This window comes from Neoarius graeffei, chromosome 3 (assembly GCF_027579695.1).
Source record: "Neoarius graeffei isolate fNeoGra1 chromosome 3, fNeoGra1.pri, whole genome shotgun sequence".
Taxonomy (NCBI): domain Eukaryota; kingdom Metazoa; phylum Chordata; class Actinopteri; order Siluriformes; family Ariidae; genus Neoarius; species Neoarius graeffei.
The window spans coordinates 42,925,970-42,946,852 of NC_083571.1; the positions used below are offsets into that span (position 1 = coordinate 42,925,970).

Sequence of the window (20,883 nt, forward strand, 5' to 3'; positions counted from 1 at the left end):
TCACAAGATCGCTGTTCCTGAGGTAACTATTTTGAATGTGAGTGCGGGTAATGCTTGCAACATAATGTGCACAGTTGAAGTGAGGGCACCAGGGATAGACAGCCATGATATTGAGTTAATGCTAGATATAGGCTCAGCAGTGTCCATCTTACCAGAGACTGTGTACACAAAGATCTTCCCTAAAGCTGCACTTATGAAGCCAACCTACAGTCTTGGACTATGGGAAGGAATGATATCTCTGTGCTGGGGTGCCTGAAAGCAACCATGAATTTTGGTGACTGTAGTACTGTCACAGACCTCTACATTGCAGAACATGGGTCTGCAGTGTTAGGTAAAGATTTATATACTGCATTACAAATGCAAGTGATAAATGGCCAGGTTACAGCAGCTTCGGTTCCATCTACAGCCATTGTCCACAATGTTAATGTGGACACACTGGTTTGCGCTAAGGGATTTATACACCTTGTTAAAGTATGGACAGAGATCAAACCAGCCCAACAGAAACTGTGTAGGTTACCTTTTGCTGTTAGAGAAGCAGTGTCTGAGGAGTTAATAAGACTGGTGCAACAGGATGTCATAGAGCCTGTAGATTCTTCAGAGTGGGTCTCACTTATAGTTGTCACCACAAAGAAAGGAGGATGAGGACTGAGGCTCTGTGTGGACTTGCGAGACCCTAACAAGGCTATAGTGGTTCATGGCTTTCCACTGCCACACATGGAAGAACTATTTACAGAGTTGAGAGGGGCAACACTGTTTTCTACATTAGAACTTCAGAGTGCTTATCACCAGGTGCCACTCCATGAAGACAGCTGAAATTTGACAATGTTCTTCACCCATGATGGACTGTTTTTATTTAAATGGGTGCCATACAAACTGGCATCCATGCCCATCTGTTTCCAGCAGATGATGTCATCAATCCTGAAAGACATGGCAGGGATCTAGTGCTATCTGGATGATACCATAATAGCAGGTTTGACAGCTGAGCAGCATGACAAAAGGCTGACAGCTGTGCTCTAGGAGGCTGGACTCAAACTGAATCTGTCGAAATGCAATACCAGACAAAAGGAACTGTCTTTCTTGGGGCATACAGTGTCAGAAAAAGGCCTTCAGCCAGACACTGCACATGTGACTGCTGCCACCCAAGCACTGTCACCTACACTGCAAAAAATTATATCTAAGCAGTGAAAATATCTTGAAATGATCTAGAATTTCCTATTAGAAGAATACAAGACACCAATTCTGAGATTATTAAACCTAGTTCTAGATTGCAACCAACTTATTCCAAAGCCTAGGTCACAACCGGACGTACAATTTTTTTGGCCGTGTGATTTTTGGCGTTTCCCAAATCGCTGCGTTTTTTTTTTGTTCGTGGAGAACTTAGTTGTGGTGACCATGAAGGAGTAAGATCACCGTGCACCCAACGTATAACCTGGAAGTCGAACGTGCGTACCACACACGAAATCTGAGGCTGCTCGGACATACAGCTGTCGCTTCATTCATACAGCCAACGCACGTAAGTTGTAAGACCAACGCCCGTCAAACGTGCAATAATCGTACTGACCGTGCGTTCCATGCGGGCTTCGTATGAAGGTTGCAAGAACTGCACATGATCTGTACGTTGTGCGTACCAACGACGTTCGTTTGTCGCACAGCTTACCCGGCGATTGGAAAGGGGTATATATATTTCGGCATATAATAATTTGACCACATTATCATAAGTTAACACATTTTATTTATATATATATATATATATATATATATATATATGTGTGTATGTAAAAAATTCTTTAAAAAAGATAAAGTAACTATCAAAATATGATAAATAACATTTAGATTAATTATACCTCTGCCAAGTCTCAATGAAATTGGTAAAATATTTTCGGAGAACTAGATGTGTTCAGACACACCCACACACACATCGTTCTGCTTTCTGTAGTAATTTTTTTTAGAAGTCTTATTTCTGGGAAAATATGAACAACAAGTCATTATATATGGTCAATCATAACATTTATTAACAAAACAGATTACATTCATGTCTTTCCGCTCCTATATAGCTAATCTGAGACATTGTCCTCCTCCTCTGCCCTCTGGCTTGTCGGGGTCAATCCGGAGTCCCCTCCTTCGAGCTGCTTCATGAAACTGTCGCTCGGACCTATGTTGGAGAAGCTCTCCCCTGATGTGCTTCCTGGGGTGAATGGCCCTGCTGTGGGTGGCCCTGCTGAATGTGGCCTAGGTAGAGGGACCGATATCTGCAAAATAAAGACGTTAAAAGATATTTAAATTTTAGTTATCTCTAGTTTAACTGTTTTTTTTTTAAATGTGACAAGAAACATTAAACATTTAAAAGATGATTTTTTTTTTTAATTATATATGTCATCAAAATTTGTCATTTAAAAATAGATAATTATACACAACCTAATTTATCATGAAGATATACACATGTGCAGAGTAGAATGTGTCATCTTGTTGCTGGCTACTCCATTGTAATACACACCTGCTGCACCTGCCTCATCAGAGTGCTGTGGCAACGGGGTGGGTCATGCTGCCAGGTCTGCTGCCAGGTCTGCTGCCAGGACTGCTGCCAGGACTGTTGCGAGGCAATGCGAGGAGGCAACAAAGTGTCTGGGGCTTGTGGAGGGGGCATGATGGGCTTTGTGAATTCCTGCATCAGATTCTGGACAGCTACAGTGAAGTCCTCCCATCTCTCATCGGGCACCTTCGGGATCCTGGCCACGAGCCAATTCCCCAGTGCTGTGCGTTCGTCTTGGGGTCCTGCAGAACTGGTGGCTAAAGCTGCTTCAATCTGCTTAAGATCATGGAAAAATGTAAACAACATAATGATTATTAAATCAAATCAAGTTTATTTGTATAGCGCTTTTAACAATAAACATTGTCGCAAAGCAGCTTTACAGAATTTGAATGACTTAAAACATGAGCTAATTTTATCCCTAATCTATCCCCAATGAGCAAGCCTGTGGCGACGGTGGCAAGGAAAAACTCCCTCAGACGACATGAGGAAGAAACCTCGAGAGGAACCAGACTCAAAAGGGAACCCATCCTCATTTGGGCAACAACAGACAGCCTGACTATAATATTAACAGTTTTAACAGGTATAACCCTCCACTGTCCTCATGGGGCCATCCTTCACAGGAGCGGTATTAATGATTCTTAACTCCATATACCATTAAATAAGAATATCATAAAAAGAAAAACTATACACATACATTTTGTACAAATAAGTTGTATTCTTTTGGCCAAACAAATGCTAAAGTCTTATACCTTTTGGGAAATCTCCTCAGAGGGCCTGGGCCTCAATATGTATTCTAGAATGACCGTCAATCTTCTTTGAGCGCTTCTTTTGGGCTTGAACATAGGCCCAGCTGGAGGTTGACCTGTCACTCGCTCGATCTTCTTCTTCACTGGTCGAAGCTCCCCTGCTTGTCCCGGACTCTGATGATGGTGGCTGGAGGAACGAAACACAAAGCAGAAAATAGTCATTAATCATGATCATTAATGAAATAATTAATCGTGATCGTTAATCATCATTAATCATGATCATTTATAATAATCCAAGCAACAATACATGGTAAATGCTAATTGTTCCTGTGTCAGACATGTATGATCTTGGAACGATGTGATCCCTCAAGAAACCAAAGTTCTGTAGCTGCCATCTTTTCCTGGCTGTGAATGCCTCTAGTGCTTGCCCTGACTTTTTCTTGAATACCTTTCCCACAGCCCACTGGTTCTTGAACCATCCATTTACCTTGGCAACTGCAGTAAACAATAACATAAAACAAAATATTTCTGTATTTTAAATTAAGAAATGCAAAGAAAAGAAAGTTAAAATTCACGTGCACAGCATTTGTAGACATTTACATACATGAACTTGGAAAAAAATGACAACATATACCAAGCAAAGCTTTAACCAGTACATGTGCAAAGTATGTCTACACAAAACTTACAAATCCAAGAATTTTTACTAAGAAAATGCCAAAACAGCACCATAATTAGTATTTAGCAGGTCAATACTCACCAGTTGTGTGTAGTTCAGTAGCAATGCCCTGTGTCAATTTCCGTTTGTGGGTGGCGTTGCTGTACAGGTCCAAAGTCTTGTCGTAGAAACAAGGGTTGGCACGGAAAAAATCTACCAACCTCTCCTTGCCTGCTACACCGAAAGAGTATGACAAACTCCTGGCCTGCTGGCCACTGTCGTGGTCTTCATCCTCCTCCTCACTGCTCCTTGTCCTCTCTCTCTCCTCCCTCTCTGCCACCCTCTCTCTCTCCTCCCTCTCTGCCACCCTCTCTCTCCTCCCTCTCTGTCACCCCCTCTCTCTCCTCCCTCTCTAACACCTTTTCTCTCCTCCTCTTCCCTTTTGCCTTCAGCATATCGAAACAATGCAATGCAAATAACTCAATTGGATTTTCTCTCAATGAGCACGACGTGTACAAATGGCCGTAGGCACCCCTGCAGCTTTATATACCTGAGTTTCCGTGCGATTGATGCATGGCTGACTTACTCGATACGCATGGAGGAGGTACGAAATATCTGAACGTGTGTTGGCCGCACTAATTACGTATGTGGGGTGCACGTGTGGCGCACAACACACATACGGAGTCCGGAAGTGCGACGTATGAAAAAATTGACATTTTGCCCAGACCTGACACCAGCAAATCATATGAAAGATGCACGCTGGCCGTACAGAAGATGCATGAGGCCATAAGTTTGTCTTGCAACCTGAAAAAAACGTAAGCACCCATAGAGTTTGTTTGACATGACAAAGAACCTCTGCGGCCGGTCTGCGGCCAGTCTATGGCTCGAAAATCAGCACGTCACATGCACGCCCTCCGTGCGTTTCTTGCGTTTTTTGCACGTAGACTGGCCATAGGAGCATGTACGGCCGGTTGTGACCGAGGCTTAAGATATCTTATCAAGTAAAAATATTTGTCCATGCAGCAAGATAATTTCACTATCTCATCTCATCTCATTATCTCTAGCCGCTTTATCCTTCTATAGGGTCGCAGGCAAGCTGGAGCTTATCCCAGCTGACTATGGGCGAAAGGCAGGGTACACCCTGGACAAGTCGCCAGGTCATAATTTCACTAGTATTAAGTAATTTTCTCCTCAAATTCAGTTTTCAATTTTTTTGCAGTGTACAGACTTACCCAAACTGCACTCATTCCAAGGGCTAACATCCTGGTGCTCAAAGTTCATACCAGGTTATGCTGCTGTTGTTGAACCTCTGCGAGTACTTCTCCTTGGTGCTGAGTCATTCACATGGACACCCAAGGCCCAGAAGAGTTTTGACACTGAACTCCTAGTAAATAGCCATGCACTCTCCCTGTTTAACCCTGAGCTCCCTGGTTAACCCACAGTCATCACTACAGATGCTGCTGATTATGGTCTGGGCATGCTACTTACCCAGATATATCCAGATGGCTCAGAGAAAACCATGGCTTTTGCATCATGCACACTCACCCTGGCAGAAAGGAAATACTCTACTGTAGAAAAAGAAGCTTTTGTGTGTGTAAGCCACTAAAAAGTGGCGAACTTATTTGTGGAGATGTTTCACACTATGCACTGATCACAGCCCTTTGATCACACTGCTGGCTTCTAAAGGTCAAGGTAAAGCAGGCATGTGGATTGCTAGGTGGTCATCTAGATTACTTGCATTCCCATCCAACATCCAGTACAAGCCAGGGCAGGAAAATGTAACAGCAAACTGCTTATCTAGTCTTCCACTCCCCAACTCAGAATCTAGCTTATAGGATGACATAGAAGTTGCTCTTATCTCTACACTGTCAGCTGTTACTGATGCTGAGTTCAAGGCCACATGCATCCCCTGTCCTGTGGAAATACAATTGCGTGAGCTACTTACCTCAAAATGGCCTGCTTCAGTGAAATGCCTCGCTCCAGCCCTGCAGCCATTCTTCAAACTTCAACATGAACTCTCTCGTGGTGCCAGACAGTCTTCAGCCAAAGTTGATCTCCCTGGTCCATGACACCAAGGCATAGTGAGGACGAAGCAAAGACTCAGAGAAGCATATTGGTAGTCCGGCATGGATGCTCAGGTTGAGACTGCCATCAAATTGTGTATCACATGCCAGTCACATGACAAGTTTGTGGTCACTCACACTCTGCCATTACAGCCTGTGCCATATCCTGCAGGTGCCTGGGAGAAGGTGGCAATAGGTGTGGTGGGACCTTTTGAAAGGGCACCCATAGAGTTTTGGTTTGCTGTTACATTGATGGATTATCACAGCAAGTGGCCTGAAATGACCTTTCTTTCCCATGTCACCTCTCATACTGTCATACAGTTCCTGTTATCTGTTTTCAGCAGGGAAGGGAATCCCAAAGAGCTTGTTTCAGACAATGGCTCACCATTTGTGTCATGGGGGTTCAAGGCATTCCTTGAGGACAGGGGCATTATGCATCGGAAGTTGTCTGTCTATGCTCGGGAAAATTGTGAGGTTGAACACTTCAACCACAGCTTGAAAGACAGCTTGCAGACTGTGCTGCTCAAAGGGCAGCCATGGAAAGAATTAACACATGAGTTTCTATGTGTTTATCGCATGACACCCCACTCTACAACCCAATGCTCACCTGCAGAACTGTTACATGGCAGACCCATGCACACCAAACTCCATGTGGCAGGATGTCCACTTCCACAATGACATTCACTGTCCCAACAGCAAGGTGTCTTCAGGGTAGGGGTTAGCTAGTTGCAGTAGCTCCGAGCATGTTTATGTGTTTTGGTATGTTTTTGTACTTTTTTCATGTTTCTTTCTGCACTAGTCTCAGTCGGAAGTGTGCACCTCGGGATGTACTACTCGTGAGACTGTGCATTTGTATTTTTCTCTTTTTTTTCTGGGGCTATTTAAATCAGCATCAGCGGACCCTTTTAGCCATGGCTCCATTGTTTACACTCGGGAGCAGCTGTTAGCACTGCGCAACACCAAGGTACTCCCCGTGGAAAGACTGGTGATCCCCGCAGAATTAAGGAGAAGGGGATGCAGAGCTGGAATGAAGTGCCGGGAGAAGAAAAGATGGTATAAACCACGTATACCCTCTGTCATCATGGGAAACGTAAGATCTCTCCCTAATAAGATGGATGAGCTAACGGTGCTAACCAGGCTGCAGAAGGAGTACCGGGAGTGTAGTCTTATGTGCTTCACAGAGACTTGGCTGAATGAACTCTCACTGGACTCACACGTCACTCTGGACGGATTTCAACTCATGAGAGTGGACAGGAAAGCCAAGGAGAGCGGTAAGAAGAAAGGAGGGGGTATAGCAATGTTTGTGAATGACTGATGGTGTAACCCGGGGCACATCAGGGTAAAGGAGCAGTATTGCAGTAAAAACATTGAACTGCTAGCGGTTAGCATTCGGCCATATTACCTCCCGAGGGAATTCTCGCACGTTATCGCGATAACTGTGTACATCCCCCCAGCGGTCGATGCTGCTGCAGCCTGTGAGCTCTTACACACTACAGTGTCAAAGCTTCAGACATTGCACCCCCAGTCCCTGCTCCTAATCTCCGGTGACTTCAATCATGCTTCCCTGTCCTCCACTCTCCCAACCTTCACTCAGTATGTGAAATGCCACACCAGAGACAAGAGAACTTTGGATTTAATGTATGTGAACACCAAGGACACATATAGTTCATCACCCCTCCCCCCGCTGGGCCGTTCTGACCACAATCTGGTTCACTTGTCCCCTACATACATACCTATGGTGAATAAACAACCACCCACCAAGAGGTATGTAAGGAGCTGGTCTGAGGAGACCAGTATGGCACTGAGGGACTGCTTTGACACCACGGACTGGGATGTGTTGTGTGAACCTCACGGGGATGACATTGATAGCCTGACAACCTGCATCACAGATTACATTAATTTCTGTGTTGACAATACTGTGCCAGTCAGGAAGGTATGGTGTTTTCCCAACAATAAACCCTGGGTGACCTCTGAACTAAAAGCCCTATTAAACGAGAAGAAGAGGGTTTTTAAATCTGGCAACAAGGAGGAAATGAGGAGAGTGCAGAGGGAGCTGAAGAGGGGGATAAGGAGAGGCAAGGGCAGCTACAGGAGGAAGCTGGAGGAGTGCCTCAAGGGGAGCAATACCGGAGAGGTATGGAGAGGCCTGAAACCATCTCTGGACACACAAAGGACAGTGGGAGGGGCCCTGTATCTGGGGGCCAAGACTGGGCAAATGAGTTGAATCTCTTTTTCAACAGATTTGACTGTGCCACCCCACCCTCCCCCACTCACCATAGTCCTGACCGGTCTGTGATATCACTCCTCCACCTCCCCCCCATAATACCTCTGACACCAACAGCTCCCTCCTCACACCACATCATTCCCCTCCAATCCCTGCCAGACCAATCCACACACTCCACCCCCAACCTCACTCTACAGGACTCACACCTCAGCTACACCCCTCACCTCTCCATAACAGCTGATGAGGTGTTGAAGGAGCTGAGGAGGATCAAGACAAGGAAAGCTGCTGGCCCTGATGGTATCAACTCCAGACTGCTTAAGGACTGTGCAGATCAGCTCTGTGGGATTCTTCTGTACATTTTCAACCTGAGCCTCAGTCTGGAGAAAGTTCCACTTCTGTGCAAAACATCATGTGTGGTTCCAGTTCCCAAGACTGCGCACCCCAGGAAGCTCAACCACTTTTGGCCAGTAGCTTTAATGTCTCACCTAATGAAGATCATGGAGAGGATTGTTCTCTCCCACCTCCGACACCTGGTGAACAGTGAGATGGACCCCCTGCAGTTTGCATATCGACCAGGCATTGGTGTGAATGATGCTGTCATTTATCTGCTACACCGGTCACTTTTGCACCTGGAAGGCACTGGGAGCACTGTGAGAATCATGTTCTTTGACTTCTCCAGTGCTTTCAACACAATCCAGCCATCACTGCTTAAGGGGAAGCTGGAGGGAGCTGGTGTCAACTGCCACCTGGCTGCATGGATCATCAACTACCTCATTAACAGACCGCAGTATGTGAGGCTCCGTGACTGTGTGTCTGATGTGGTAGTCTGCAGCACAGGGGCTCCACAGGGTACAGTGCTCTCTCCTTTCCTCTTTACTCTTTACACATCTGACTTCAGCTACAACACGGACAGCTGCCACCTCCAGAAGTTCTCAGATGATACAGCCATCATTGGACGTGTGTCAGGGGGTACAGTCTGGAGTACAGAGAGGTCATCACCAACTTTGTCGCCTGGTGCGAACTGAACCACCTGCATATCAACGCCAGCAAGACAAAGGAGGTGGTGATCGATTTCAGAAGGACGGTTCCTCAGATTGCATCAGTGAACATCCAGGGTTTGGACATTGAGATCGTGGAGGAGTACAAATACCTGGGTGTTCACCTCAACAACAAACTGGACTTGACTAACAACACAGATGTCCTGTACAAGAAGGGCCAAAGTCGTCTCCACCTGTTGAGAAGACTGAGGTCTTTTGCTGTGTGCAGGACACTGCTTAGGACTTTTTATGACTCTGTGGTAGCATCAGTGATTTTTTTATGCTGTGGTCTGCTGGGGCTGTGGAAGTTCAGAGAGGGACAGGAAGAAACTTAATAAACTGGTCAGAAAGGCTGGCTCAGTCTTGGACTGTCCTCTGGACTCCATTGAGGTGGTGGGTGAGAGGAGGATGTTAGCCAAGCTGACCTCAATCATGGATAACCCCTCTCACCCCCTACATGAGGCTGTGGGGGCTTTAAGCAGCTCTTTTAGTAGTATACTGCTACACCCACGGTGTAAGAAGGAGAGATACCACAGGTCATTCATACCTGCTGCTGTCAGACTGTATAACACCCACAATTTGTAACGTAGCAACAATAACCTGTTTGTCGTTATATTTGCACTACTTCACCACTACTACCTCTGACATCTCTCATCGATGCAATTATTATGTGCAATAATATAGGCCTTAAACTATTTTTATGCATACTTATATATATAATTTATGTATATATGTGTGTATAGTATACAGAGTCTACCTGTAATGTGCAATTTTTCCAAGCCTCTCAATAAGGCAATTTTTTCTATACTTTTTCACTGTAGATAATGCAAATAGCCCTTTGTATTTAATCCTTTGTCTAATTTTTATTTCAGGTTTATTTGTTATCTGTTTGACATTTTCTTGTTACTGTAACACATGAATTTCCCTGATGTGGGATGAATAAAGTGAATTTAATCTAATCTAAAAGCAAAGCTTACCCTGATTACAAACAAGGGGCCAGAGGTGTATCCTTCATGTGTGTATCATTTGTCTGGGTGAAGAAATCTGTCATTTTTCCTAAGACTCACTACAAGTTCTCCAAGCCACTCAGAGTGATGGAAAAGAAGGGATAGTACACTTACCTGCTGTTGGATGGATGCTGTTGGAATGCTTCTTAACTTGCACTGGCTTCTCTTCAGGGGTGATGGTGAACAGTTACCTCTGGACTTTGAACATACACCAGTTACACCACAACCTGATGTAGTTACACCACTTGCCAGACCAGTCAGGTTCAGAAGAGCTCCAGAATGGACTAAGGATTTTGTGTCAGGAGTTCATGATATTAATTACTAAGACAGAGATGAAACCAATGCAAAATGACATACAACCTGGCAAACAATGTGACAGCCAAATGCAACTTTTATCAGAATTATGAATGATGTATGCATTGGAAAATAAAATCATTCATGCCTATGCAAAATGAGTTTTGTTAACTGCTTGCGAAGTGTGGTTCCAGTCCAGTCATCTTCTCATTGAAGCATTTGGCAAGATGGTGCATCCAGCATCCATACAGTCAGACGTTGTATTTCTCATTGCATTTGTTTACCACATTAAAGGTTACCCCATTTGCTAAACACTGCATGGTCTTAAAAAGAAAAAGCATCAAACTTGAATCATTTGTGTCTAAAATAACAGTGAATTATGTGACCAATAAATACTGTTAAGGCATGTGAGAATGAAGTGAAAATGGCAACTAACATGAGAAAATGATCCTGTTTCAACAACTGTCCTAAACAGAAAGGAAGTATTGTACAGCCTTTGTGTTGGTATAATAATAATAATAATAATAATAATAGAAAGGATGAAGAAACATCTCATCTCATCTCATTATCTCTAGCCGCTTTTATCCTGTCCTACAGGGTCGCAGGCAAGCTGGAGCCTATCCCAGCTGACTACAGGCAAAAGGCGGGGTACACCCTGGATAAGTCGCCAGGTCATCACAGGGCTGACACATAGACACAGACAACCATTCACACTCACAGTCCATTTAGAGTCACCAGTTAACCTAACCTGCATGTCTTTGGAGTGTGGGGGAAACCGGAGCACCCGGAGGAAACCCATGCGGACACAGGGAGAACAGGCAAACTCCACACAGAAAGGCCCTCGTCGGCCGCTGGGCTCGAACCCAGGACCTTCTTGCTGTGAGGCGACAGTGCTAACCACTACACCACTGTGCCGCCATGAAGAAACATACAAAAGAAAAAGATACACTGTATAATAGAAAAACTGAAATAATCTCCATAAAAATAATTATAGTAGTAAAAGAGATGTTAAAAAAACTGATCAGAGACTGGAATGGAAAAGGAAGAAAAAACAATAACAGTGAAGGGGAGCGCGATAAAGATATGTAGGGAACATGGATAAAGTTTAGAAAATAAGCAGAGGTAATGAAAGAAAAAAAGTCAGGAGGTACTTTTCTTGGGGCAACTTTGATTAGATATGACAGTTTAACACATAAGCCAAATACATGTGATGTGAGTACAGTAGTAAGATAGCGGCCAGATGGCTTCACTTGTCTCTACAGCAGGGAATAGGCTATAACCTCTCCAGCTTTTATATAGACCTCAGTGATTTACCTGTTAGTTTAATAAAGTGAATTCGAGTTAATTGAAAGCTTCTTGATTCTACAACACAACATACTTGTCCAGGGTGTACCCCGCCTTTCGCCCATAGTCAGCTGGGATAGGCTCCAGCTTGCCTGCGACCCTGTAGAAGGATAAAGCAGCTAGAGATAATGAGATGAGATGAGATATTGGTATCCTTGCTGTCATCATTGTTGTCACTATGTATCCATATAATGTGTCTATTATAATATCATACTGTACATTATATAATTTATATATAATTTCAAATAAAAAAATAGATATGACTTTTTTTTTCCTCTCTTAACAACTGTGGGGTCAATCTAGCTGATGCTTTGCTGTCTCCTGGCTGATGGCTTGGTGGATGGGCGCTGGTGTGGGCATGGGGCGGCCGGTGTTGTGCATTGCTGCATCTGGCAGCTCAAATGGGCTGGGCTGGGGTGGTGCATGGGTTGGTGGAGCTGGGTACAAATGTGTGGAAGATTCAGTCCAGACTTTTGCTTGCCAATAAATGTTATGACCTCGATAGGCCACACAAGCACTGTACACCTGGAGCTCAACCATGGTGCTAATATCCAACAATACACAGCTCAGGTCCACACCTCTTCCCACTTATACCCCTTTTCCACCAAATCAGTTCCAGGGCTGGTTCGGGGCCAGTGCTGGTGCTGGTTCACAACTCGTTCAACTTGCGAGCCAGCTGAGAACCAGTTTGCTTTTCTATAGCTCGCGGTGCTAAGCGGAGCCACGTCATTACGTCGCTGTATACGTCATTACGTCGCTGTATACGTCAGTTATGGTGCTATGTTTACATAAACCTTGGCGCAAATATCAAAGCAAAAACAACACGGAAGAAGCAGCAGCAACAACAACAATAATAATGGATGACTTCGCGTTTGTACAGCTGCGGCTTCTCGTCGCTTAAAAATGGCGATCTTTCGCGGTCTTGTTATTGTTGTTGGTCTTAACAACTCCGACCCCCCACTGACATAAGCGGTTCTTTCCTCTGGCCCAGCAGAGAGTTGGTGCTAGCCTGGAACCGGTTTTTCTGGCCCCAGAGCCAGTTCTTTGTCAGTGGAAACAGAAAACCTGGTTCCAAACTAAGCACTGGCCCCGAACCAGCCCTGGAACTGCTTTGGTGGAAAAGGGGCATTAGTGACTCGGCATGGATACCTGTCAACAGGGGGAGGAAAAAAATGCTCCTGGAAGAGGGCACTAATGCCCAGAGCACCAACCGTGCCCTACATACTGTGGACCACCTGGCAGCTGTAGCTGCTCATTGCCAGACTGACATTGAGTTGCTGGAGAGATGGCCTGAGGTAGTCACAGTGCAGGGTGAGGACAAAGCTGAGCACTGGTGCCTAGCTCCCCCCTCATGCCTGCTGCCCTGTGTTGGTCTGTCTGGGGTATTGGGTGCAGTGGTATGTGTCTGTTGGTGATTGTCATGTCTGCATCGGGCGCCTGTCTGCTTCATTGGTGGTTGGGGGATAATGGGGTTTTGCTCTCTTTTGCTCTCCTTTTGCATCATGATCATTGTATAAATATGACAATATATATATTTTTTAAATCTGTTTCTGGTTTATCTTTCCTGCTTTTTGGCTTTTTTTGTCATTGTTTTTTTTTTTATTTCCATTATCTCTGTTCTAATTTTTATGTCTGTTTTTTTTTCTTGTCCTGTATTTCATTCCTGTAGCCTCTGAGCAATCAATCAATCAATCAATCAATCAATCAATCAATCAAATTAAAAGGGTAAGGAAGAAGGGGAAGGGGGAAGGCTAAACAGTGGCTACTTTTGAATAATCTAAAATATGAAAAAAAATTACACATTTTTTTGTTGACTGCACAATTCCATTTATGTTCCATATGTTGTTTTATTGTTTTGATGTCTTCAGTATTGTTCTGCAGTGCAGAAAATGGTAAAAATACAGAAAAACCTATAAATAAGTCAGGATGTACAAAGTTTTGACTAGTACAGTATATACTACAAATCACTGATCACTACAAATTATACAAATCTTGTATTCACTGTCTATGCATGACTGTCTTTTGACTATTGTCTTTTGTTTTGTTACATTGTACAACCCTTGTGTTTATATATTATAGATATAAAACACTAGTGCATCTCCAACAATTAGAGTATCATGCAAAAGTTATTTTTTTTCATAAGTTAATTTAAAAAAGTTAACTTTTATATGTTCTCTATTCATGGCACCTAAATTGAAATACGTCAAGCCTTTTTTTGTAATGTTTAATTATGGCTTATATCTCATAAAAATCAGACATCCAGTATCTCAAATTATTAGAATATTTCCTAAGATCAATCAAAAAGGGATTTACAAGACAAAACCTCCCAATTTCTGAAAAGTATGTTCGTTTATACACCCAATACTTAGTTGGAGCCCCTTTTAGCACAAATTACTGCACCAACGCAGTGTGGCATGAAGGCGATCAGCCTGTGGCACTGCTGAGGTGTAATTGAGGCCCAGGTTGTTTTTATAGTGGCATTCAGCTTGTCTATATTTTTGGGTTGGGTATTTGTCAAGAGGAAGATGAGAATACCCCACTGATTCTCTATGGGGTTCAGGTCAGGCAAGTTGGCTGGCCAATCAAGCACAGTAATATCATGGTCAGCAAACCATTTGGTAGCAATTTTAGCACTGTGGGCAGGTGCTAAGTCCTGCTGAAAAAGGAAATTGGCATCTCTATAAAGCTTGTCAGCAGATGGAAGAATGAAGTGCTCTAAAATCTCCTGGTAGATGGCTATGTTGACTTTGGACTGGATAAAACACAGTGGGCCAAAACCAGCAGATGACGTGGCACCCCAAATTATCATAGACTGTGGAAAATTTACACTGGACTTCAAGCAACTTGGATTCTGTGCCTTTCCACTCTTCCTCCAAACTCTTGGACCTTGATTTCCAAATTAAATGCAAAATTTACTTTCATCTGAAAAGAGGACTTTGGACCACTGAGCAACTGCCCAGTTCTTTCTCTCCTTAGCCCAGGTAAGATGCTTCTGATGATGCTGCTGGTTCAAGAGCGGCTTGATATTAGGAATGTGACAGTTGTAGCCCCTTTCCTGAAGCCATCTGTGCATGGTGGCTGTTGATGCACTGACACCACCCTCAGTCCAATCCTTGTGAAGCTCTCCCAATTTCTTGAATTTACTTTTCTTGACAATTCTCTCAAAGCTGTGGTCATTCCTGTTGCTTGTGTACCTTTTTCAGGCATCCTTTTCAGCAATGACCTTCTGTTGCTTACCCTGCTTGTGGAGGGTGTCAATGATCATCTTCTGGACAACTGTCAAGTCAGCAGTCTTTCCCCATGATTGTGGTTGTGTGTACTGAATTAGACCAAAAAATACACAGTATTTTTATACTGTTTTTCTCAAACTCGAAATGAAGTACTCTAATATTTTGAGATTTTTTTTGTGCTGAAGGCTATAATTATCAAAATTAAAATCGAAAAATGCTTTAAACCTTTTACTTTCCATGTAATGAGTTGAGAATATATTAAATCTTCGCTTAAAAAAACTGATTGGAAATATTGAATTTTTCACACAATATTCTACTGTAATTGTTTGAGATGCACTAGTGTGTGTGTGTGTGTGTATTACACATACACACCACTTAGACTACTCTGCACCTGCTCATTATTTATGCAGTTATCCAATCAACCAATCATATTGCAGCAGCACATTGCATAAAGTCATGCAGATGTAGGTCAAGAGCTTTGGTTCATGTTCACATCAAACATCAGAATGAAGAAAAAGTATCTCTGTGACTTTAACTGTGTCATGGGCATTGGTACCAAATGTGCTGGCTTGAGTATTTCAGAAACTGCTGAAAATATTCTGGGATTCTCACATACAGCAGTCTCCAGAATTTACACAGGATGGTGCAAAAATCAAACAAAGTGTTCAGTGGAAAATAGCCAAATTGGTTTCACCTGCTAGGAAGGATATAGTAACTCAAACCATCAGTCTTTACAACCATGGTGAGCAGAAAAGCATCTCAGCATGCACAAACCATCGACTGTTGAGTCGGATGGCTTATAACAGCAGAAAACCACACTGTGTTCCACTCCTGTCAGCCAAAACCAAGAAGGCTGTCATGGGCGCAGGCTCGTGTAAACCGGACAGTTGAAGATTCGAAAAAAGATCACCTGGTCTATTTCCAGTATTCTTCAACATTCTACCATGGGGACCTGGGGGGAGACACAGGGGAAAAAAATACATGAAAAATGGAGCCCAGTGAGACATTCCTCAAAATCTGCCTGGTGCTTCATAGACAGGCAACTTTTTATCATCCTGCTGCTTAACATAGAGGAATATGCTAAGGGCGGGGGGAAAAAGGGCTCGCAAGATAAATGAGTTAGTGTCTTCTGAAGAACACAGAAAACCAAGCATGCCATCAGGGAATAAAATCAAATCATGCTCACCTTGAACTTTTTGCTATGCACCGTGATGTCTAAATTTAACCCACAAAGAGAATGAGCCAAATCTGGTTTGATGTCAGATACCCCATGTATTTGTATGATTTTGTTTGGTTTAGCCAGTGTGGCTTTATGATGACCAGATTAATACTTCAACCTTGTTGATCATGGAAATTATTTCATGCAAATTAGATCATGTTACTCCGTCCTTATTAGATTTGTTGTTTGTATTTTATTGCACCAGCAATAAACTATGACACAGTTCTAGGCATAAGGGTAAATGAATTCACTGTGTACGTACTTATATTACTGAGGCACAGGAAGGGCTGCCTCAGTACTTCATTATGTTTTAAACTTTCTGATTAGTTCTCAGCCATCAGTGTAGTTCGGTATGGCCATGCTGAGAAGTGACTGCTCAGAGGCTTACTTTATTATTATTATTTTTAATTGCAGTTGCATACTTGCCAACCAGCAGAGAATGAAAAGCAGTAAATCAGATCACAGGATGCAGTTGCACCCTTCTTGGGGAGTCAGGGGACATGCTTCCCCAGAAAATTTTGGAGAGAAAAAAAAAAACATTGTAAAATGGTGCATTCTCCTGCATTCTGAATGCTGAAGAAAATTGATCAGAAAATCGGACCGACATACTTCATAAAATGCATGTTTCCCACCTTGCCTCAATGCATGGATGATCTGATGACCAAGTCGCCTTGAACTTGTTTTCATAGCTAATTTTTTTTTTCCTTCAGAGAATTCATTTTCAGCATTTTTTTTAAACAAACACTGGTGAGATTTGTTGTATGTCAGGAAATCTGCTGAGAACACACAAACTACAAATGTGGACACTCAGAACTACAATCCCCAAGAACTACAGCGCCATCTGTCACCTGAGTATTAATTACAGCTGCCACACATTCCCTTAATCAGTACTCCACCTATTTAAGCCACTCTCACACAGCACTCCAGTGTGAAGTATCGTTCTGTTTGCCTAGTTCATATCAAGCCTTGCATTCTGTTTGTCTCTCTATTTTTCTGACCTTTGCTTGCTCTTTTTGACTACGACTTTGTCTTGCCTATTCTATGTTGTTCACCGATCGCCCGACCCTTGCTTGTTTCCTGATCTCACCTCTGTCTATCGTTTGCGCCTACATCCATAAGTGCCTGCATTCTGACGTATGTGAGCTCATTGCTGATTGGTTCGAACCATAACAAGAGCTAGTGGAATGGCACTATAGGGATACAGTTTTAGATTCAAAATCATTATCCTGCCGCTGTCATGCTCCGCCCCGGACGTCCACTCCGGAGATTATGGATCTCTCACGCCAGTGCCGATCTGGATCCGGGACAGGAATTCCTTCTCCCCTGAACTCACTTCCTGGTTTTCACTGCTGTGTATAAATAGGCTGTTCTCAGACTCTGTTTTTGCCAGAACGTCTCATTTGTTTTCCCTAGTTGTTTCTGTGCCTTAATGCTTTTTCATGTTTTTTTTTCTCTCCAGTGTTTTTCCCTTGTTCATGGTTTTTTGCACTAGCTTTTTCTCATTTATGGTTTTTTGCACTAGTGTTTTTCTTGTCCTTGTCTGCCTTGTTTTGTTTTGTCAAGTTTTTGTCTCCTTTTTTACATGGACTATTTTTGCTACTTTTTTCCTGGATTAAAACCACCTCATTTATTGGATTACTGTCTGAGTCGTGTTCTGCTTTTGGATCCTATCTCACCACACCTCCATCACCCCTAACAGTACGTTCTGGCCAACATGGATCCAGCAGAACTGATCCATCTGAGAACGGCTATACAGCAGCAAGGGCCTCTCCTCGGGACCCACCAACAAGACCTACAACAAATTACCCAGAACCTCGCCACCCTGTCCAATGCACTCAACCTTCTCACCATGCAGATGCAGCACTGTCAAACCGTGCCTACCCCTGTTCAGCCATCTCCTATTTCAGCTCCTGCCACCGCCTTTCTCCATGAACTGAGACTTCCAGTGCCTCAGCCCTACAATGGAGAACCAGGTACTTGCAGATCGTTTTTGTCTCAATGTTCATTAATCCTAGAACTGCAACCTCTGGCCTTCCCCACAGAATGCTCCCGGGTAGCATATAGAGAGCGTGCACGTGATGTCACAAGGTCACGTGATATTTGTTTATCTGCCATCTTGGATGGCAAGGCCGTGCACAGAACTTAGACGAACCCGTTCTAATTATCAAGTGTGTGGGAGTAGATCTTTCAAGAATGCTGAACAAGATATAACCATTTGGTTGTACCAAGAGACAGGGCCAAAAGGAGGGCCTGCCATTTTATAGATTCCCCGCAGACGAGGAGAGATGCGCAAAATGGGTGTCTGCTATGCGAAGAGAAAACTGGAACCCCAGTTCTACCAGCCGAATTTGTAGTGAACACTTCATATCAGGTACTGTATGTAGGTGTAATCTTCTAATTCTATACTCCTAGTACATCTGTTAAGTTGATTTTCGGATTGAATGATAACTGCATACTTAGAAACTAGACAGTCTCTAACGTTTAAAATGGCTATGCCTAGCCCTACTACCTTGGCCTAGTCTATGACAATGTCTTATCTTTTTTGGCTCATATATGCCTTTGAAAGGCCAATCCATAGTAGGGATGGTGAAAACTAAAAAAAAATCTTGACCGACCACCGAGCCTCATTAGCCGGTTAAAGTCGGTTAACCTATGAATTTAAACAGGGATGCAAACGGCAGATGCCGCCTTTTTCACGGCTGAATCATGCAGATCTGTTTTTTTTTTTTTGGGGGGGGTGTTGGAGTGTCTGAATAATTTCATCAAAGTAAATTCTGTATTAAAATTACTAAATGAGCAAATGCCGTTACAGTCCATGAAACAGGAAGTATAAGTATGAGAAGAAAACAGTAAATCAGAAAGCTGCACACATTTGCGCAGCTTCCGTGCAAACGTGTGCAGCTTTCTGATTTACCGTTTTTCAGACAAAAACGTACATATTTACAACCCTGTCATTATCTGGAACTGAGTTTAGATTTCGAACATTCTTACGATAAAACGTCCTGCATAGTCTCTTTATGTTAAACGTCTTAACCCTTTGGCGACTGACCCCTTGAAAATGGTTCCTCCAGGAACGATGACGTTTCAGTTGTCAAGACAACGGAAAAACTAAAATACAAGAGCATTTTGTTTTGTGCACAAGAGCATTGTGACGTATCTTTCTGTTTTTGTATTTTAGTTTTTCCGTTGTCTTGACAACTGAAACGTCATCGTTCCTGGAGGAACCATTTTCAAGGGGTCAGTCACCAAAGGGTTTTAATGCCACTTACCCATGAGGTTATCAAGTAGACATTCTTCTTCGAGACCTTCCAGAGGTATAGTTGGGATACCCATCCCGCAACAAAATATTTATAAGCTTCCAGGCTCTTGTAAGCTTTTGAGGGCTTTGCCAGTGTAACACGATTCACGATTAACAAGAAAATTGTAAATGTCGTGGTAGGTCAGATCGGGCAAATCGCCGGCACCGCAGCTCCGAATTTCCCTGAACAAGGATTGCGGCAAGTTGTACAGATCTGCAATCCCCAACCTGGAACACTTTTCCACGTAACGCTGGCTCACGTCACCTTCAAGATGCTGAACAAACTTAGACAAGTTATCGCATGATGTAGATGGGGTATTTTCCGAATTTTCTTGGGGATTACTCCCTGGATGCATTACGCTCGCGCAAGGTAAACAATCCTGATGCCATCCAATATGGCGGAGTACACATGTGCGGGTCAGGTGACTGCACATCCTCTATACAATAACGCTCCTCACCGGCAAGGCCAAAGAGTGGGGAACAGCAGTCTGGGATGCCAATGCACCCTTTTGTTCCAGTTTCAAGGATTTCTTTAAGGAGATGAGGTGAACTTTCGACCGCTCTCTGTCTGGCCGGCAGGTGGCCAGAGAGCTCATGGAGCTGTGGCAGGGGTCCTGGTCTACCTCGGATTACACCAACGAGTTCCGGACGTTGGTGGCTTCGTGCGGTTGGAAGGAGAATGCCCAGATCAACACGTTCCCGCACGGCTTGTCTGATACCATCAAGGGCAAATCAGTATCACGGGAACTGCCGTCAGACCTCTCCAGCCTCATGGACCTTGCCAACCGCATCAATGCTTGGATCCAGGAATGGAGGTGAGAGAAGTACCACCCCAGATTCACCTCCTCTCCACCTCTCGCTGCGTCTGTCAGACCCATGCAGGTAGACCGGGTTTGGGTGTTAGTGGAGGAACGACATCGCCAGTGGAGCACAGGGGCCTGCTTCTACTGCGGTCAGCTGGGACACATCTGTTGAGCCTGCCCACTAAAAGGACAAGCCCACCAGTGAATCAAGGAGCCCTGGTGGGCAACGCTCGGAACCAGTCCCCTGCTAATTGTCTGTTACTTCCTGTCATCATTATCCTTGACAACCAGCATCACCACCTCCAGGCCCTCATTTGCTCAGGGGTGGACAGGAACTTGATCTGCTCTGCCACTGCCAAGCATCTGGGAATCCCGCTGCTTGCTCTTGACATCCCCCTCACTGTCCTGACACTCAATGGCACCAGATTGACCA

At 43.8% G+C, this 20,883-nt stretch overlaps 1 protein-coding gene across 1 annotated transcript in view; it reads left to right on the top strand.

Annotated features, from left to right (window-relative positions):
- Window positions 1-20,883, top strand: part of eys (eyes shut homolog) — an 877,903-nt gene that overhangs the window by 33,545 nt on the left and 823,475 nt on the right. Inside the window, 1 exon segment of the mRNA XM_060915649.1 lies at window positions 2,448-2,477. Coding sequence (XP_060771632.1) covers window positions 2,448-2,477 — 30 coding nt within the window.